Source organism: Sinohyriopsis cumingii, chromosome 12 (genome assembly GCF_028554795.1).
Source record: "Sinohyriopsis cumingii isolate HCF-2022 chromosome 12, ASM2855479v2, whole genome shotgun sequence".
Taxonomy (NCBI): Eukaryota; Metazoa; Mollusca; class Bivalvia; order Unionida; family Unionidae; genus Sinohyriopsis; species Sinohyriopsis cumingii.
Window position 1 is genome coordinate 18,105,593 of NC_142972.1, and position 23,347 is coordinate 18,128,939.

The window sequence follows — 23,347 nt, forward strand, 5'->3', positions numbered from 1 at the left end:
ATAGCACCTTCCGTTTTGTCTGGTGTTTATTTATAATTCTCTCTCTCTCTCTCTCTCTCTCTCTCTCTCTCTCTATATATATATATATATATATATATATATATATATATATATATATATATATATATATATACATACATACAGAGACAGGGTTCTGTTTGTGTGCGCTCTATAATTTGGCTGATTTACAAGATAGAGATGAAGCTGACCCATTTTGAGTCCGTTTTCAGTTATCTCTTCATTCTTTCTTCCACTACTAAGTCTTGTTGGTAGACTCCCCCTATCATTCAAACATAAATTGGTCCATGTTTTCACCAAGACATTTGTGTTTGTTTTGTGGATGTAAGTTGTTTCTTCCTCTGACAATGACCGTGATTAATTCGATGCGTTATGATCTCTCTCTTTCTCTCTCTCTCTCATCACATGTAAGATCTATAGCCTTTAGTATGTGGGAGACACTGAAAAGCTACACAAAAGGATTAACTTTCATAGATGTGATTGGATGACATAAAAAAGTTGTACAGAAGCCCGGTCGCAGAACACTTCTCCTCCTCTGGACACACTTTCACTGATATGACGCTTTTTACAATTGCTCACAACCAAATTTGGGGTTCCGAAACCAGGAAAGAAAAGGAATCTTGCTGGATACGCCGCCTTAAAACATTGAAACCAAGCGGTTTGAACCAAGAAGACTAGAAAAAGACAGCCACGCACAAATATCTTTTGCAGAAAACGCATTTTCTTTTAAATAATTCTCTAAATTTGCTTAATAGACTATAATTACTACTATAACAATGAAATATCCGGGATATAATTTGTCCTTACATAAATTTACATAAAGCAACAGATGTCGTTATGGCTTTTTGATTTCTAGGTCAATAAAAAATATTTTCCAGCATCTGCTACAAGTTGAAATAAACTAGTTGAAACATAATACATTTAAAGGTTTAATTTCTGTAGAAACAGCCAGATAAAGTTTTGCAAACACAACGGTTTTTTTTTTGTTTTTTTCTTTTGTTTTATATGTTTATCTTGTCTATGTTTTGTATTTGCCTTTGAAAAAGACTCATTGAGAGTCGAACGCGCTTAGGCTACTTAGATACTATTTTTGCACTGTTGTAATACCTAACTCAACAAACCAAAATACTTGGCACTATTAAGAACTACATTCATTTTCCAATAGTAATACTAATAATGATAATGTAAAAACATGAAACAAAGTCAGAAAAACACGAGGCAGTTCACTATGTTCTAATACCTTAATGGTATTATGAACGGAAATTTGCATACACAAACATTGTCCAATTAATGTGTGAAGATTATTTGATGTTAAACGTTGAGATGTGAGATAATGTTTGACCTACGAGACTTTGGCATATTTGATCATGTCATTTTTATCTGTCACTGAAAACATCCACCACGTGTGAATTACTTCTTCCGTTCCTGAACGTATGCCACCCACCCGCCATTGTTTAGTCGCCATCTGCATCTCTTATAAATGTGTACTCTGTGTTGTATACTTGCTGTGAGTGTACAACATTGCTCTAGTCCTCGTAATGTCATGCTGTTGTCAAAGTATTAATGAATTCGTCAAGGAATTCATCTAAAGACTTCAACAGCTCTACAAGCCTTGAGACATCAACATTAGGTAGAAAGAAGTTCGCATGTAAGCAGTTATTGTGCCATATTCATTATCATGTTAGACCATGCGTGTGTCGTGCTGTAATTTCACATGAATAGTTTAAGAAATGAATTATCGTACCTTCCATGATTTTGGAATTTCAAAGACAAAAATATGATGTTAGTCCATAAATTAGTGACTTCAGCCATCCGGTGAGGTTTTGTTACCAAAACAGCGGAGATGCAGGATAGTGATGGAATCAATGTGCCCAGCCGAAGAATCACATTTCTCTTGTCAGACTTTTGTTGAACAATAAGTTAGAACTAATGTTACTGTTCATTATTGTAAGTTGCTGGTTATATAGAACTTGTTATTTTACTTCAAACTGCATGGGAAAATCCCTCTGAACACAAAATGCGTTTGATGGGGACTATTTCTAACCGTATTACGACTCATTGCATCAGCAGTACGTTGTACTCTCGCTCGATTCGCATCGAAATTCATTTGTCCGTTTCGTTCAGTTCTATGTAATCATAAGTATGAACATACAAATAAGAATTAAAGTACAAACGCACAACAAGAAAAATTGAGAGGAGAACTTAATTCTGTCTAAATTTTGTGTTCAGAGGGATTTTCCCATGCAGTTTGAACAGTTAACTTGGTTACCACCATGGCTAGCCCTGAGAAGGACAAACATGGATTGGCTAACTAAGGTCATGTGATGTGAATAGAAGTCTATAAATATGAGTGCAGACAGTGCAATGGCAAATAGGTGTAAGAGCGGCAAAGTATGAACATCTACGTAGAAAAGAATTTCGGTCTTGTATTCTAAAACCATCAATTATATATTTTTACATAACCGATACTAACTTTGGCACTTTAAAATCCCCAAACTGAATTAAATTGTTATGAAATTTTTTAGATACATTTATTACATGATTGCTGTTGAATTTAAATGCTTTATAATTAGTATATAATTCTTTATAAAGCCGCTGCTATCTAACACCACACTCCTCAATTACACTAGTACTAAATTTTTTTTTTCATTGAGATCACGCTACTATGTCAGAATGTGTTATAGTCAATCTTATTAATTTAGCTGTTAATATACGCATGAATTTAATAATATAATTAATTTCACCATAATATGGTGTATTACAACCTTGTCTTTTTTCATTTAGACACGCAAGACTGTTCTATATTATCAGAAGTTGATATTGTTGTGACGAACACTGTGGTGATGTAAAGTCACTTATATGTACTGATCTGTATACTCGGAACTTTGAAAAGATGTTTTAATGCCGTTTTCCAAATGCATTATTTGCTCGGCATACACTTTTAATTAAACGTGAGAGAAAGAAACAACAATTATACTCTGTCTTTACAACCGACGAGACGTTTATGTGGCGTAATTGACTGTGAATTCACCCAGATAACAGATGGACAAACCTTTGCAGCTTTGACTAACAAATTAATGCATATATATTTCTTCTTCACATTTCAAAGTTGAGATCTGTATAAAAAGTTTGAACGAAATGAAAACACAATCTACGATCTTTCACTTACAAAAGAACATGAGTGTACTAACACATTTTCCTTTCAGTTTAATAATGGATCCGTTATTCCGACCGCTAAGGGGGCTATGATTGATATAGAAATGTATTTGCCGTTGCGTCTAAAAACTTTTAGAATGCCGTGAAAGTTCACTAAATAAGATGAATAACCAGTTCAGTACAAATGTCTTGCAAAAGCATTGATTTTCTCTCAGCTTTTTTGTTAAGATGAACACGTAAAAAGGACTGCGATAAAAATCCGAAACATTTTTAAATAGAAACTTAGCCACGCAGTCTATAGATTTAGACTCTCGTGTTTACAATATTTGACACAATGATTTCCAGAAATCTTTCATGTACCTCATAAAGAAATCATACTTAATACAATATATATATATATATATATATATATATATATATATATATATATATATATATATATATATATATATATATATATATATATATTTACTCAGATGAATTGTCAGACGTTTCGTATGACATTTATTTGGTGCATACTTGTGTATGCCTCAATTAACTTTAGGAAATGATATCTTGTTTCACATTATATATTTTTCTTTCTTTTATAATTATCAACTTAACAACTTTCTCCCTGACTCTATCACGTATACGGAATGGTCAGTGGTCCAATGCTACCACCTGCATATCCACGACTATTGTTCAAAGTGATTCTCTTACAGATAATAATAATAATAATAATAATAATAATAAGGGCGTGACAATTTATAATGGTAGCAATATTAATAAAACCAATATACATATCAAGATATTGATTAGTAATTTACTTTAATTGCTAAACTATTGAGAGAGAGAGAGAGAGAGACTCATTCTAAGGTAATAGGAAACACATCCACCAACCTGCATTGAAATCTGTTAATATCGATAAATTATCATCTGGAACTTAAATGCATAGGCAAAACTATTTTTAGTAACAGTGACCGTGACATTGTAAAGTGAACAGACGTTGGAAGAATAAATAAATTTAAAAATAAATAAGTAGTTCAACTTAAAGTCACAGTTGGTAGTAAACTGTTCCCAGATGAAAAAATAAACTTCCCTTATTCATCCATTTTGTTACACGTGCAATCTGGCATCACAAGTACCCTGCCTGTATGAACACATGCCATCCGGCATCACAAGTACCCTGCCTGTATGAACACATGCATTGGATTATTTATTTTTTCATTCAACATCATCTTGGAGCTCGATTTACTTAATAAAAGGGTTTATACTTTCAACACTCGTGTTATTATAAGACAAAATCGAACAAACATCATGCTGATGGACGTTAAGGCTGGAAAATAATTTCTACAAATATTAGACTCTATGATATTAATTCCATTATTAGTTTCATTATTACTTTTCTAGAGAAAATTCCATTTTTCATGCAATGTTTGGTTGGATTTTATTAGACTCTCGTCATTAGTTGCATGTGTACAATTCTTTACTCTCGTAGCCGTTCAGACTGGTTTATGAATGCTTTGTGTTATTGAATGTTATTTCTGTTTTCAGACTGGTATATCAATGTTTTGTGTTATTCTATGTTTTTTTCTTCTGATTTTCAGAATGGTAAATCAACGCGTTGTGTTATTTTGTGTGATTTCTGATTTTCAGACTGGTTTATCATTTGTTTGTGTTATTTAATGTTATTTCTGATTTTCAGACTGGTTTGTCAATGCTTTGTGTTATATTATGTTGTTTCTAATTTCACATTAATTATATTCGACCCATGTGTGGTGGTGTTGACATTTTCAGTTAAAAAATGTATGCATGTCAGTTACATAATTTTTTCCTTATGCATAAATTAAACGTAATACAAAACTTCAACATAAATTTTAATTTAGTGTGTTAACATGGAAGGTAATTAAGTACATGAATTGAGATTACTGCAGTATTTGGACTAATGTTGTATTTGTTTAGAATCAAAATACGTATTTATAGAAGGTCCCTATCAACTGGGGTGCAGTAGGGGGGATTCCTTTCCTGGTATTCACATTCATCTCTATTATACACCCCCTTTATAAGTGGTATAAGTGGTGTAATACTGGAAACATAAATAATTACTCCAGCATTCAAAACGCACACTGTTTATCATCATTATACAATAGTATGAACAAAGTCAAACACTTTTTTCCTCCAATTAAGACGTGGTATACACAATATAAAAGGGTAAACAGTAAATTTAAATTGACGGGGAGCTTCTTGTCTGGCACCTAAAAAGCTATATATGGGATAGGGGGTCTGCTATCGTACAGAGACTTGCATTTCGTAATGTCAGTAGAATCTTTTCCATTAAAAACAAACATACACACACGTATGCCAACTAGTTTTAGAGTTTCTGTTAGCAAGGCAGTATGTGTGTGGGCGCTGATACTCGAGAGCTTGGAGATAGGGGCCGTTGTATGAGGCACGAGATGGAACGAAATGAAATGGCATTCGTCATTCTTGTATTTGCTTAATCCTCTTTCACGTTGTATTCACATTACAACTAATGAGGATCTAAATCTACCTGAAGAGGGCATGGCAGTATAGATTATTTGTACGATTACTGTGCTTCATAGTGGCACATAAACGACAAAGTAGCTAACGATATTTCATGCACAATGGTTCATCGTTGGATCTGCGTTGTAACACAATTTGTGTGCAATAGACTGTAATAAAATTACAGCCATAAAGCAATAAATACACGATCGCTTGACACTAAACCTGCTAGGAAATTTGAAATCATTTGCTGAAAATGTATTAAGTTTTCAATGCACAGTCTAAGACTAACCAAACCATATAATAGAAGAATGAGACTGGATGGATACTTTTCTTACAAGAAAATGAGTGGCTGTTACAATGAGATCCTCAAGCTTCTTGCACTTCTGTCCTATTTTATGACTTTTCTTTCAATGTTTCACAGATAAATGAATTTGGAGGTCAAATGTATTGACTCGTAATCGTCTCCAGTCACCTTCCTTCATTGTTTGCATAAGCTCACCACCTCACCACTGACTTTTGCTTGACTATGGACTCGCACAGCTAACTGGTTTTTGAGAAAGAGGTTATGAAGTAGGGCAGCATCGAATTAGAGGTCTCGGTTGCAAGAAGAGAGAGAGAGAGTTGCACTGACTTTTCTGGACTTCAATAATCACTCATTTACTAACTCCGCATGCTCATTTTCTTCAGCTCGAGTTATATTCTGAACTGTTTAGTCAAATAAAAAAATGCTTGGTCGTTAAATCCTTTGGTTGATTCATCTTTATACTTCAATATGATTTTGAATGATTTTGTTACGTTCCGGCTCACGAAGACTAGTTGTCTTTACGTTCTCACTCGGATTATTCGAGTATGTATATATATATATATATATATATATATATATATATATATATATATATATATATATATATATATATATATATATATATATATATGTCATGCATATTTAATTTGTATGATTTGTTGGCTTTTCTCCATGATTATATGATATGTATTTCAATCTTTTGTAATTGACTTTTGTCTAAAATCATATTAATGGTCTATCGGACTAGTGACATTTACTTTGTAAACAACATAATACATAGCCATGACTATAGATTAAATATTCTGATCATTATTAATGAAGGTAATCATGTTTATTCGAATCTGAGTGTAGGACAACAGTTTTTTTTAGCTTAGAAGTTCCTGATCTTTATGACACCTCAGAATGTTTTAGAACGGAAACTGTTCTACATCCTGGTTATATCATTTTCTCTTATCTCTTTAAATTAATGTTATTTCAAAATTACTCATTTTTACCTGAAATTTCCAAGTTGTATTGTTGTGTTCAGTTTTTAATTTGAGTGGACACATTTATTATTATTATTATTATTATTATTATTATTCACTGTACTTACAAAATGCTCAATAATATTTTCGGAGTAAATCATTAATTTAGAGTTATTGTGAATTCATTCAGGGACCTTTTGAATTATATTATTGTGTTACATCAGGACTGCTAACATATCGCCACATTCCATGCCAATGACATATTTCACATTCGAGAATACACGCACATCACCTCATTCAATATTGGAATTCATTTGGATCACCAATACAACTCATTTGGAATTCTATACATTGGGATTTTGATAGAACTTTATGATTTTTGGGGATTCAATTCACAATACTGTAAGTTCTTTTTAAAGTTTCACTTTTGTATTACAGGGAAATACATTATTTGTTGAAATTTACAAAGTTTGTCGGTATTTGCTCTTTTACTTAAAGTAAGCCAGTTGAGTCGTATATATATATATATATATATATATATATATATATATATATATATATATATATATATATATATATGGGGTGGGTGGATGTAAAAAATACAAAACGGGGATATCAGAAAAAGAGTATCTGAATATGTCCCGATTTGGTTGGTATTTTTTCACATCATACCACACACAAAAGTACGCACGTCCCACTCGACTCAAAACAATAGGTATCAGTCGAAAATCTTGTTGCAATGCGCATTCATTCACAATATGACTACAAATTTCAACTTTAAGTTGACAAAAATGCCATTTTCTTTCGAAACGTATGTCTAGCGCGCGACTAAGTTCAAATTTATCTGGCTGGAGTAATGTGGGCATAAACAATGATGTTGTTGTGTAATGATGAATCTGCACTTGTGCATTTAGTTTGGAATACCGCATGCATTCATTTACTTTGTTTCTATCGTGTATTTTGTTTACATAATTAAGCCTTAGGTAGAATAAGGAAATGAGCATATAATTAAAAGGTTACTGCATTTGTATGGGGAAAATATGAACTCTTTTTGTCGGATGGATATACTGCACTCCCAAGGTCGTGCAGTATTACATCTGAAAAACTCGTTCATATTTTCCCATACAAATGCAGTAACTATAATTATTCAGCATATCAGTTAACGAAATAATAATGATAAGCGTTCCTTTCATCGACTTTACAGCCTTAGTGGTAAATCTAACAAGTTGATCCTAGCCTTAGTGGTAAATCTAACAAGTTGATCCTAGCCTTAGTGGTAAATCTAACAAGTTGATCCTGAACTGATTCAAAAAAAGCTTTCTGCAGAATATTGTACATGGTTCTAGTGACGACACAAAATATACAATGTCTTCGTAATTATATTCTGTTTCTCACTGCATCTCCAGTGAGCAAGCATACATCAATACAAATAATGTACAGAAAAATAGTTATGATTCTTGGTGACTCTCAATTCAATTGTTCAATCTTTCGCCTTCTTTCTTTTATCTGTCTTTTTCTACCTTTCTTTTCTATCTCTTTTTTTGTTTCTAGTTCCCGTTAGACGATACCTCTTACATTCTCTACATGTTTCTTTAATAAAGTTTTTTCTTTCTTGTTTTATTTATTCTTTTTACGAAGTCACAGAGATTAATAACCACACCTCTTTGGGAGCGATGATTGGAACTTAAGTATTTGTTTATCAAAGTTTTAATCACTGTGTTTCTGTTAGCAATTTTCATACAGTCATAATACATCTAAGTTAATTTTAGCAATGTAAAATGTATACATTTTCTCTCTCTCTCTCTCTCTCTCTCTCTCTCTCTCTCTCTCTCAGACTTTCTGTCCTCAAATACAGATGTATCTGATTACAATACTGATAAGAAATAAGAAACTGTGTAATCTGTTGACATGTGAACAATAATTTTATAGTAACACAGCTCATTCGTAACCTGCCCTAATCCATCTCAGTCATGTATCCTTGAATCAAATAATTTTGATTAAAATAACCAGAAACACCCATTTTCATAGCAGCAATAGTTTATCATCGCTATTTACTTTTCGTGTCGATATGTAACGTCGATTCAATGTGAATACATTCTCTCACATGCGTAGAACCAGTAATCTTTTTCAAGGACGCCATGTTAATGATTGTATTAGGACATAATTTCTTAGTACAAGTAATAAGATTGAAATTTTCTCTAAATTGTATTAAAAGTAAGTTTTGATTAAATTATATTGAAAGTAATTTTCTATTAAAATATACTGAAATTAAATCCATTTATTTCGATATTACAATTATATACTATTTAACAACGATTGCGCCCTCATGATCAAATACGAACCGTCTTATACATACATTGCCCCTGTATCCCAAAGTCAGCATAAAGTACATTCGCTAGGTTACGTAAATAGATGAACTAGACGAATTCCAAAGATTTTTCCTAGACTAGTAAATGAGCTGATCTTGCAGAATTGCATACGTAATAACGTACATAGACCCAGACGATAATCTGTAAGAGACTACGAAGCCTCACATTGAGATTCTGGCGAACACAAGAGCTAGACACATGTCCATATTTGGCTTTGACCTAAGAAACTGATATAAAAAGGTCCCAAACCTAGGGCACGCCAGTTTGTTCGCCAGAAACTCAAACTGGCTTCTGTATTTAGAGGTAAGATTATCATCTATGTACAATTTTTCATATAGTATAAGGATTTTTAGTGTTATAAGAATCTTTAGTGTTAAGATGTTAATCTAACATCAATACGTTTAAACATTAGATCATTTTAATATTTCTTTACTATTATTTAGGATAATGTTTTAAAGGGTTTAATTGTTTGAAGAACTTATATTTACTTGTAATTATATTGTTGATTATAGTAAAAAGCAACGTTCGCTACCAACTTCATACTCAGTAATAGTTAATTTAGAAATAAAATACTCTTCAAATAATAGAGTTTAGTATGTTGATATTTTAATTACGATATTAGTCTGAAATATTGAATTTTAGATTCTTTAGCTATCGTGAATTTATTCGATATTTAATTATCTGTATTATATTCTAAAAGGAAGAAATTATACATATGTATGATGTTGGTAAGTGAAAGAATATCGTAGTTTTATATGTATCTCTTATATCTGTAATTTAAGCTTATGTAGTTTGATATTGGAATGTAATTTTATATGTGAGTATTTCAATAAGAGTTTGTTCGCCAGAGACTCAAACAGGCTTCTGTATTTACAGCTCGGTCCCGTACCCTCGCAAGCCAAAAATTCCCCAGATGTAGCTACATCTTCATCGTCAAATGACACCTCTTTCAAGAGGATTGAAGTTCGTCTTTCTTTTTTTCTCTCTTTCTATTGGGTCATGAAAACAGCTTGACCAAGAGTTTACGAGAACATCCGTCTCATAAAAGCTGATGGACAATCCTTTCTCGTAAAGGCCTATGGATAAATCGTTTCTGACGGATACAACTTTGTTTTCGTACAAGCTGGTGATTAAAACTTTTTCTCGTAAAAATTGTGTCGTTCGTAATATAACCACAGAAAAATTGTCTGTTGCGAATGTAAACCTGTTTGGTTCTCCCTTCAACAATATTTCATCTAGTGTTACATTTATCGGTCTCGTCTTGTTTTTATGCCTGTAACCCATGACCTTTTTCAGTATTATTTCTGGAAATGTCGTTCTTGAGTTTGAACGGTTTATTCCACCATTTAGGAGTTAGGGTACATCCCTCTTATTTTCGAAATACAATTGGTTCACAGGTAAGTCTTGTTTGCAACGCACATAGGCCCAGCCGCAATTAATAGGAAATTTCTTAATCTCCTTAGTTAAATAATTGATTAAACATTTATTCGGTGTTTTGTCTAGTTCGCCATTTTATTTTAATACAGCGCGTGACGCGTCGCTTTGTTATTGTGCGTGTCTGCATTGCTCCTAGATAACAATAAAGGTTAACAACTGAACATCTTAAAAAAGGGAGTGAAAAGACAAAAATTTCCTCACGTAGAATCATGATGCACGTATGTGCAATGCACTGGTGTGTATACAGCACGCAGTACATATAAACATGCGAGTTTCATGTGCGAAAATAATACAAAGTTGTTATTATTATAGATCTCGTTCAGAGGATTTATTCAGAAAAAAATTGTCTGTCTTGTGCAAATACAACCAGATGTATGAAGCATTCAGTACATACAAAAAGGTGAGTCTTACTTATGAAATAAATCAATATTGTTATTGTTATAGATGTTATAGTTCTGTAGAAAAGCGTGGGATACTCACACAGACTGCCTCAAATGTTCACACTTAAGAACCGTTCTACTTTCTGCACAAAATGGACTAATGATGTATGGAATCTAGTCGATACCAGACGTACTTACAGAGGGTGGAAGAAATATAAATCTCACTTATCATCTGAATTTTTTCAGGTTTTTCTTTTACAGATCCTCAAGAAAGAATACATTCGAAGAAGACGAGTTTCTCAGCTCATTAGAATACTCCGAGGTCCCAGTAGCCTGTGTGATTAATCTCTTCGGATAAGGGTAAGACCCTTTCTGCAGAATTGAATGAAAATGTCGAGGTGTATATTCCCCCCCCCCCCGGAGAAGAAGTCGAGTACCCCTCACGTTCACAGTAGTGTGATGATGTCTTGCCCTAGGAAGGAAGTGCACCACTCGTCAACAATACAACCGAGAGGGAGGAACTGCATCGCACCCAATACTTCCGGGGTAGCGTGTTACACCCTTCCAAATGGAAGGTACAGCACCACACCTTCATGAATGTTGAGGACGAACTCAGCTCTGACATATATATGTCAAAGTCTGCTGACCGGTGTCACCGGGCAATATATATTAACCGGTCATAGGTCATTGGTTAATGGTCTTCTCGTACCGGTCACTGACGTTTTATCGGTCATCACTTAGTGGCTTCGTGGTGCAGGGACAGGAATCGGACCGAGATTCCCCTCTTCCCACTTTTCCATCATACCCTTACAGGATTAGGAGTCTGCCCAGTGTGTCCTGAATTGGGATGAGGATCGGATTCGATACCCCTTTTCCTATTATACGAATGTTATGCCGCCCACCCACCCCGAACTCAGAGTATTTTGTCAGTAAGTCCTCTTGGGCTACTGGACCCAGAGTAGAGGTGATGCCACGGATCGTGTCCATCACCTTCTGCCGAGGTGGCACCCACCAGGAAGACTACATGAATAGCACCATCGATGAAAGACAGGCGGTCTCGTCTTCACCCTGCAACTTTTCGAACTCACTCATGATAACGAAGAAAAACGGGAAAAGGTGCAGAGCGCTCCTATGTCACTTCCCCTGAATGGCATATTGAAGCCCAGCCAGTCTCTTGCTCGGAATGTTTTAGACGATGATGTGTTATCTATCATTTTTTACTCGAATGTGTTTGAGATAGAAATAGACGAAATGAAGTCTCCTATTAGGCCTACCAGCTCATTTCAGTTAGATGAAGCGAGGGAGATCTGGTCTTTAGATAACTCGGTAAATGGAGTTTGCCTTCGTCTACATGTTGACTGGTGTCTGACACCATCTGGCGCACACCCAGGAAGATCCTTTACCTATTGGAAACAATCTCCGGGACCTAACCATGGACAGAGCTTCTGCTTATTCCACAATTCTCATGGTTCGAGGGAATATCATAGCGGTTCTCCGCACGCCAAGACTTTGCCCGACATCAAAGAGGATGACCTGCTCTTCCATCTACCTTTACACTTATGGCTCTTGCATCGAGTTACCGATGTGGCCAATTAAGCCTCCCCAGCGGATGCAGGTATATCCCAAGTGGGCAATACAACCGGAACCTGGACACGCCTAGACATTAAAGCAATGTAAGCCATTGAGCTTAAAGTCTGGTATCTGGTCACAATGGCTTTTCATGCTGACTTCTTCTCGACTACTTCGTTTAGTATGCTGAAGGAGGCGGCTCTGAATCCATCCGCGTTACAACACTAGCTAGAAGTTCTGGCTAGGACATACCGGCATTCACTTTATGTCGCAATGGCCTTATCGGATGAACATTTACACATCATACATCACGTTGCGCTGGACGCCTGGAAGGTCTTCCTTAACCACAGCAAAGGCTTTCTAAGGACTGTTCTGTTGCAAGCCGAGAACATCTTCAGGGGACTCATCCCCACCATGGCACAACAAGACTGCATGATCTTCAACATAGATTCTTCACACCAGATCATTACCCATTGAAATCGGCCAGACAAAGAACTAATACAAGTCGCCCACAGGTGCAATCCGAAAAATTCTGCAAAAAGATGTAACTTCAGTCCAGAAAAAAATCTCAAATGAGACCTGGCAGGTCAATCAGGTCATTGTCATGGAACTCGTTGAAGAGCCACTAGGACAAATTTCTCCAACCCACCTTCCTTTCCAAAGGAAGGAGTGAGGCTATGGACTCACATCCTCTCCTGACGTGTATTTCGTTATCGTATATGTTCGCCTAGGCCTCCGTTCGGAGGTTTGGTCAAGCAATACGGACAATGGATTGGTCCTTTCTGTTATGAACGAGGGTTATCAACTTCATTTTCGGCAACAACCGCCTCTGGGAAGGATCCTCTGTTATTTTACCACTCCAATTTGGTGAAATTGGGTGAAGATATGTACACCTCTTGCAGAGGTCTTGAACGATCAGTCTCCTGCATTCTACTCCCGAATATTCCTGATTGTCAGGAAAAGCGGGAATAATAATCGATCTCTCGCCACTAAACTGCCTTCTTCTGGAGGAACATTTCAAGATGGAGACCACTTTCTCAATCTGGAAAGCGATGATGCGCACGTCAGATTTGAAGGTCAACATCGTCCTTCAGGATGCCTATTTGCACATCAAGTTTTTTTCTCCACGTTGGAAATACCTCGGGTTTAGCTTCGATAACGACATTTTCAATGAGGTCTACCGTTCAGAATCTCTTCCACACCCATAGTCTTCTACTGAGTTTTGAGAGTTGTAGCGGTATGTCTCTGGTTACTATAGGCTTCAATTTTCCTGTATTTTGACAACTGACTGATCCATAATATTTATGTTCAGCCCCTCCACCAGGATCGTTTTATTTGGGGGGGTCCACAGTAAATCGGTTGCGGTTTTTAATCAACCTTGAGAAATCGGAACTGATTCCATCTCGGGACTTCGTTTACGTGGGGACAAATTTCCACACAAACGAAAACTTAGTCCGGGTACCACTGGATAGCATAAATCAAATCCTAGCACATCTAGAGTTTCTACGAGTAAAACCATCGTAGTCTGCTCTCCTGTTCTTATTCCTACTGGTGAACTTGAACGGCACTATGGATCTCGTTCCATTAGAACGTCATCATATGCACCTTCTACAATTTCTCTTTCTCTCAAGGTGGAAACTACAGAGAGATTTGCTATCAGCTCTGATTCCTCCAGGACCAGACTTTCATCACCATTTGTTCTGGTGGATTAATCTGAAAATATTCCTGACTGGGGTTCCTATGTATTTACCCGACCACCTCTCATATATGTCCTCCAATGAGCCAACGAGTCAGATTCCGGTTGGGGCGCTCATTTAGAGTTAGAGGAATAATTCTTCAGGGCTTTTAAAATTGGGAGATTCATCTTTCGACATCAACAACCTAGAAATGAAAGCCGTATTTCAAACGTTTCACGAATGTATCGACAAATTAATGGGGCGATGTGTTACGGTCTCATAGGACAACACGTCCGCCATAGTGTATGTTCGACGTCAAGAGGTATATATGCCCCTTCTCTTTGCGTGGAGGTCTCCAACCTCCTCCGCTGGTTCACCTCGGAGAAAACCACTCTCTGTGTCTGCCACATTCCAGGAAAGAAGAATGTTTTATCGGAGTCTGTCCAGGTGAGGTAAAACAGTCTTCACGGAATGGACTCTTGAGTGAGTCTTCATTTCACGACCTGAGACTCAAGATAGTGTTTTTACTCGCTTTTGCGTCTGTCTGAAGATTCAGCGAGATTCGTGCATTGTCTGTTGACACTAGCTACCTCCGATTTACTAGCAATTACGATTTCTTTTCCCTCCTTTGTCAACCGGATTTTTACACATTAATCACTTACCTTCGATAGCTCCATCACCTACAGAGATTCCCAGTCTCAGTCGAATCTGTGCTGGAGATGATCAAGATAGGCATTTAAACCCAGTTAGTGCACCATGTTTCTATCTAAATGCCCTGGATAGGAAAAGAAAGAATAGCAAAAATCGTTCCCTTCTTCCTAAGGGTCCCGTTGACATTTTGGCCTACACCATTTTATGGTGGATTGTCACCATAATCAAAAGAACTTATCGGTCACTTACCAACAAAGACCCCTCCTTGATGAAACTAAAAATCCATGAGGTTCTATCCTTCGCTGCTTCTTGGGCCTATCTAAATCATTATTCCTTGATGGATGTAATAAAGGCAGCATTTTGGCAATCCCACACTACTTTCTTCTCTATCTAACTCCGCTCGTTAGCACAACAAAGCGCATTCGGCACAAACTGTGGCCCATAGGGACACAACATTCTCTAAAGTGAATCACTTAATAGTGAGTACTTTCCATTTTTCTCTGTATTTGATCAGCTTAACACATCAGCTTACCCACCTAACTGACAAATTCAGCTGCGCAATAGGGATGTGTAAGTTATTGCTGCTAATAGGATGTAGTTCTCTTTTGGGTGGTGGGCGGCGGGGTAAAACTAATTTGAATTATGCAATACTTACTCATCGCTATTGCCATTTACCCTCCTCCCACCCTGCTTCCATGTCCTGACATAATCAGCGTCTACGAGGAAGATCACTTCTTTTACTTATGCGCCTGTGATGTTCACGTTTACTTATGCGCCTGTGATGGTCACGAGAGGACGGAGTATATTTTCTACTCTGTGGTAGAACGTATTAAAATTGAAAAGATAAAGTAATAGCTGTGCAATAGCGACGGGTAAGTATTGCATAATTATAATTATTTTTACCCAACCTACATTTTAACTAAGATTATTGCATATAATTTTTTCATGTGGTGATACCAGACTAATAATAACACCATTTGAATACCAAAAACTAGCGAAATATGTTTTCAACCTATGGTGTATATGTATTCCACATCATTTTCTGAACAAGCCGCAGAAGCAGATCAAAATGACCAATATTTGATGTAAGACACATAATAATTCTAGGATGCATTTTTTAAGATACTGTTAAGGAAATTAAGGTACACTGGCATTTGAGCCAAGATATTTTCAGACAATTCAGAATAAACCACAAATAGTAATCCCGATCCTGCTGTGTCTGCACTCAAAATATGTCTATTCAGAGAGAAGGTAATGCAATATCTCAGACTGGAAAAGAAGCGATTCATTGATGCATGGTAAAAATTAATTTCATATAAGACCCACTTCTTGCAGCAACTGTTGTACACGAATACATGCTTAGAGTCATGAAGTATTTTATCCATAGCCAGGGCAGGTTACAGCACACATTACATTATAAAGGTTTGATTAGCCAACTTTATTATCGCTAACAATAATTGTTCTAATACTTTCAAATGTTAATGATCTTAAACTATTTTTATATTTAAACCACGGCTGTTCAGAAGAAGGTATGAGATGAGTTTTTATTCTGTTTTAGAAAGATTTTAATTTAGGACTAAATCGCCAAGTACACTTGAATTGGTGATCTTTAATGATCTGTAGTTACTTTACATTATTTTCCGTTGCACCCAAATTAAAGTACAAGTACATTCCAAATCGTGTCATGGTATTTACTCAAAACTAAATCAACGTACTAACCACAACACTAGCTCAGGTTTTCTGAATTCTTTCTTAAATGTGTAACTTCATTGCATCTGAACGTGGTATGCGTCAATCTCGACTGAAACTTAATATGTGAAAGGACAAACTGTCATATCATGTTCCTAAGTTTGCTCTTAGCGCCACGGAAAGACAGATGCATATACAATACATCGCTATCACAGCCGGGTAAACATTGACGAATATTCAAGTTCAGGCGAAGTAAGAAGGTAGGTCCCAATGTGTAGTAAGTACCCCGTTAAATACTGTACACTTTGCTTTGCCTTTAATATTAAATATTATTTCTGAAATTTGAGGTTCTGCTCAGTAAGAATAAATTGTATTGTTTCGAAAACACAGTATTGCATTATCAGTATTCACTTCTGATAATTCATAAAGATGTAAAATTTTCGGGGTAAGGGTGGGTGTTCACGAAAAGCTTCATGGACTTTCAACATTCAAAACAAATTTTGCAGTTATTTAATTTTTTCCTTCAAATTCCATGCTTTTATCTAAATGTATATTTTCTAACATGTTTGTTTGTGTGTGTGTGTGTGCTGTATAGTTTGGCAACAACACAAACTAGACTTGTCTGAACCCATTTTAAGACCGTTTTCAATTATATCTCTCTTTCTTCTTACGTCACTTAACTCTTGTTTGTAGAACATCTCTCTGTCATTCAAACATGAATCTCTCTGTCTCTCTCTCTCTCTCTCTCTCTCTCTCTCTCTCTCTCTCTCTCTCTCTCTCTCGGGGCCCCGAGTGGCCGAGTGGTCTAAAGCGCTCTCCGTTACGGATCACTGTCATCTCACATCTGTCTGCGTGGGTTCGAGTCTAGGATTCGGCCAATGTGGGTATGTGAGAAGCTTGCCAGTAGCTTCTCGTGGGTCGGTGGTTCTTTCCGGTGTTTTTCTGGGTTCTTCATCCACCATTAATACTGGCCGCCATGTATAGTCTATCGTGTGCTGAAAAATTGCGTTAAACACTACAACAACATCTCTCTCTCTCTCTCTCGGTAACCAAAACCTTGAAACAAGCCTACCTGTATATGTCCTCTTTTGATTGATATTCTTTAATACATCATACCATACGTATGTTACAGCATTTGTATGGGAGAATATGAACGAGTTTTTCTGGGTAATACTGCACGACCTTGGTAATGCAGTATTAGTCCGGAAAAAAATCGTGAATATTTGCCCATGCAAATGCAGTAACCTTTTTTTTATTATATCCTCATTCGTTTTCCTACCTAAGGCTTCATATTAAAAGAATACACTTCAAGGAACAAAGTAATTGAATTTATGCTGTATTCCTAAATAAATATTTAACCGTAGATGCATCAATACACTGTAACAATATTAATGCGCACATAGCACCGACCAGCGACCTTTGAACTTTTTATTTATATTAGTTTTAAAAAATTGTCGTTTTGGTCTCCTTAGCATTAAAATTTAGAGTCATATTGTGAATGGCTGCGTATTGAAACAACTTTTCCAGTTGGTTAGAATGGATGGATTTTATTTTTCTGCTTATGATGGACTGGATTTATTGGGTCTATTCTGGATAGTGTACATGTGATTTGAGCAGTAGAGGGGTCGCGTTTAGGAATCAACTGCACCTGTGTTTCTATTCTATCACTGATCGCTTGGAATCATAGTGTGGGAAAATATGTTCTTAATTGAAACTATCAGAAAGACGCTATCGAATATCACGTTAATTTCTTTTTGAGTGCAGTAAGGAGACTGTGATATCTGTTGAAAAAGTAGTCGAAATTACAGTACAATTTCGCGGTGTGTATCAAGTTTTGGAATGTGTGATACGTGTCATGTAATTCGGATTTGAAAACGGAGTAAGTAAGTACATTTTGATGAAATTCAAGAGGTAGAAATATATGTTTATTGTCATTCTTATTACCAACTAAAAAAGACATATGTTTCTTTCCTGTTACTTGCAAGCTCTTTGTTGGAGGGACCCATTCACCCCAACTATGTACATGATCTGGCTTCTGTTACTAGCCCCCCTCACCAATGCTTAAGCGTAATTATTGCTATAAGTGGCAACGACAAAAAAGTGTAATTTGGGCGTAAAAAGTATAGCCAATATATTAAATCGCTGGGTTACAGAACGTATGCATAAATACATTTTTAATACTAACCTGGTTCTGCAGCTGGTCAAACTTCTTGTCACAAAGGCAAAATCCGTATGGATTAGGATCAGAACACAAATACTATATAATGCGAAACTTATTTATTTTTAGCACTCACTTTAACTAGTCTACATATGTAACTTTTGCTGAATGATCCAGAACTGGAATTCTTCACTGATCGTGGTCAGGTGATCATAGTCTTCTTTTAATATTTGTAAAGCGATGTTGATTTATCCTTTTATCTGATCTGACATGTTTTGAAGTTAGAAAAGATCCAACATTTTCCGCCATATGACCTCCACAATTTACACCGTAAAGCGCTTCACTTAACATCCATTCTCGTTACAAGTATAGACTGGTCCGCTAACTAACTGGCTTGTTTTTAATAACGAATCTGTCAGTCTAAATTCACATTTGAAGAAACTCGTCTGTTTACTTTGTAAATATGTCATATACGGTTGCTATGAATATAGAAAGTTTGTTAAAATTGTAGCCTAAGCAGTTTAAGTATCTCTGCATTTCTTCTGAAGTACGAAAATGAAATAGTCATTTCCAGTTTTGTTATACCACCGGACATTTAATTATTTTGCAAAATTATAAAAGTGAATCTAACATAAGTTATATATATATATATATATATATATATATATATATATATATATATATATATATATATATATATATATATATATATATATATATATATATATATATATATGATACAATTAGCATTATCATAATTATCATACAGATTAGATAAAAAAATACAAAAATAATTCTTACTCCACGGAGATTCGAACCCCGGTTTGAGGGTTAACGGCAACCATCGCCTTGCCCGTAAACACTGACTCCATCACAACCATGACAGATCACCCCCAAAAAAATGATGCGACAGTGTCTGTGATATTGGCATCCGTGCGTAGCATACGCAAGCACGGATCGACCAAAGCTGGAGTAGGAATTAAATAATTATAAAAACTATCATAATGATGTGACACAGCTTTGCCAAGAAGCGCTATGCCAAGTACAGTGCATGGGTTCTTTGCGGAAAGTTTAAATGCTCTAGAGTTATGAGTTATCTCTGCCATAAATTTATGCTAAACCTATTGAGTCATAAACATTACTCCGGAGTTTGCAAATCTTACTCGAAATTGACACATGCAGTCTGCAGTCATTTCTGGTCGCAATATTTTCTAGCAAAATTCTGAGTCGAGTAAAACTTGATGATGGAGGTGGCATTTGGTTGCTTGCAGAGGCCACTGCCTACGGTATTATAATCTTTGTGGTCCATATAATATTTGTGGCCAGTACATAATGGTCCCAGAAATAATTTGAAATGAAGCAGTCTAAAAACTCCATCAAAGTTGCTGAATAATCATTTCAATTTTAGTGATATTGTATCAGCCTAAGCTCGAGAAATAAACTACTGCATTTTCCAATTAAACAATTATCTTAATTAATATTTGAATGCAACTGACCTGAAATATGCAAATTATTTCATTTCATTCTCTTAATTAGTATAGTTCATTTTAAATTTAAATGTTTTTAGAGAAATATAATTTATGTTTACAATTTTCGTGTAATGTACATGTAATTTTAATGGGTCAAAACAGTCTGTATTGGCTTATTATTGACTTTTGATAGTTTATGTTAATGTAAGTTTTGGAAAAGATCATCAATTGTTATCGTTACCTTTAAATTAATTTCTTTTTCAGAAAGTTCTGTTGAATGATATGGCATCCACATGCATTGCCGACGAGTAAGTGATTTACACATTTGAAACATGCTTGAAACTGTGCATAACACAAAATAAACTACTAACTGCGATTGCTTGAAAATATGTAAAATGTCGTAGTGATTAAACTTTTGTTTATGAAAATTTACCGGATAATGCAATAATTAAATACAACGGATAATGCACTAAATAACTTTGTGCGAAACGGCGCGAAACATTTGAGAGATTTTTGAGTGGACCAAAAAAGGTTGATGTGTCCTGTTCCCAAAAATGTGAGAAACTCGTGTATGTCAAGTTTGATTTTTTTAAAATTTTTTTTTATATTATGCACATTATTTACTTTTCGCCATAGAAATTCCCTAATAGAATACGAACCTATTATGTTGGTCCCAATTGTAAACTGTTTTCTTAACCCTTAGAGCGACGGATTCTGCAAATTATGTTAGGGTTAATTGTTCTGCAAGTTACATTAGGATAACTGATTATATATTTGGGTGACTGATTCTGCAAATTACATTAAATTAGTTGATCCTCGAAATTATATTATGGTGACTGATTCTGCAAATCCCAGTACAGCTAACACTAGCGTCATGATGATTTTCAAGCAGTCTTTTCTATCTCTGCCACAAACGATTTTATATTGAACAGCTTTTTTGAATATCTCTTAATCATGTTAATCTAAACGATTTTACGTCATACGGACATCGTAATACTGCGTACAGAGCCCAGCTGCATGGAACGAATTCCCGATTGATCTTAGACACAAGGAAGCAATAATCTCATTCAAGAGTGCTTTTTAGAACTCACCTATTTCGACAACAAGTGCAGACTTAATGATGTTTACTTCATTGATTATTTTCAGCATGTTTTTGTTGTTTATTTTCTTGGTGTTTATGTAACCTTGTCATTGTATATGTTTTTATGTTACCTTAATATTGTGAAACGATTAGAACCTCTAAAGATTTGGGGCTGTACTAAGTCCACATTATTATTATTATTATTATTATTATTATTATTCATAAACACAGACGTGCTGGAGACAAAATGACATGGTTATTTAGCAACTTAGTTCTTCTCCTTCTTTTGATCACGTTGTTGGATGCTCAGGAAATGACTCAAATCGCAGCAATGTAATGTTTAGTTGTGAAAGTGACAATTTAGGGTAAACATGTTCTCATGGCCTTCTGTGAACTGTATCAAACAATGTGATATCAAACGCATTGATCATTCTGTTTTGAAAACTGATTTTGTAATTATAAAATGTTCTGTTTATTCAGATGGACGTTTCTTCTTTGATTGATAGTTTGTAAAAACCAAACTACAATCTACTTTTACTAGTTCAACTTTGGGACTGTATTTTATGCACAACAAATGAAAGATGCACCGTCTGTCAGAATGAATGAAATTATTTATTCTTCTTTCTATCTAAATAATTTCTATTGAAATAAAAACTATGTGATTAAAAGACTTTCAAATGGGTAATGATTTAATAATAAATGTATGAACCTCGTTAAATAATGTCCAGCTTTGGCTAGGTAAGGCTCGTTTCATAAATTCAGTATTAGATCATTGTCCATTTTAGATCTTTCACTTACGTTACATCAGGTATCCTATTCTTTACAAATAACAAGATTTCAAAGGATATGTTACCACTATATAACACATATCGCATATGTTTGTACAAATTACAACCATTTAGAGATAATTTCTCCCGAAACAATACACATAAAAGAATGGGAATGTATGCGGTGGTGAAATTGAAAGGACGGAGATATATTTCAAACGCAAAGAACTTATTAGAAAGCATCGCGTATTTCAAAATGTACTTTTAATTTAATAATAATAAATGAAAGAAATTGATCGAATTATTTTTATATATATATATATATATATATATATATATATATATATATATATATATATATATATATATATATATATATATTAGGAATAGACGAGGTAAAGAAAAGAGCAATGATGTAAAAATTGCACCAAGTAAAAATATTAAGTTGTGTTCATATTCAAAACTCTATGCTATGGGAGAGGCCTAAGAAATGTATACGGTATGACATAAGGAAGGCACGTATACATTATTGATATATAGGAAATATTGGTAGAGATTAAAATGAAGGTCCCTTCTGTTGCCAACGGTCCAATTTCGTTGTAAACTGAGTGGAAATGATAGGTGTCAAAACGGTTTAGAGAAGCGACTTAAACAAACCATAGTTCAACTTTATAAGTTACATTTGTATAAGTCCGCATGCTTTATGTGTATATTTGAATTTCCTTGTATATAAAAGAAAACAACATTATTAAGTATTTCTGGTAGATTAAACACACGTATAATTTGTACAACCACTTACTAAATCATGAAGCGACTCTCCGTTGTTATGCTTTGCTTCTTTGTTTGTTTGTTTTTGCATTTGAGCAAGTACTGTTCATTTGTGTCTGACACATTATATAATTCATTATTATTTCACTACCTTTTGGACACAATATATTAAATTATAAACATAGTTCAAAATGTGTAAGCATATTACTAAATCAAAACAAAGTTATTTGTTACAGACGGCGGGGATGTATTTGCAGTATCTTTTTTACGAATATGTTAGCTCAAAACCGCAAGATATGAAGAATAAAAGTTTTGTTGTTACAGTAAAGAACAAATAGACTGTTACATAATGCTGGTTCTTATAACATTTGAATTTGAAAGATTT

General features: G+C 35.0%; 1 protein-coding gene across 4 annotated transcripts in view; it reads left to right on the forward strand.

The window, feature by feature from the left end:
* The window catches only part of LOC149786043 (guanylate-binding protein 6-like), a 131,151-nt gene that overhangs the window by 57,937 nt on the left and 49,867 nt on the right, over positions 1-23,347 (forward strand). For 2 of the 4 annotated variants that reach the window (XM_089976325.1, XM_089976324.1), the window contains exon 2: positions 20,611-20,654. In XM_089976325.1, the coding sequence (XP_089832451.1) occupies positions 20,611-20,654 (44 nt within the window). Of the gene's footprint in view, positions 1-11,395; positions 11,495-16,888; positions 16,980-20,610; positions 20,655-23,347 lie in introns of those variants that run through there. The other 2 variants (XM_089976327.1, XM_089976326.1) reach the window with 2 other exon arrangements.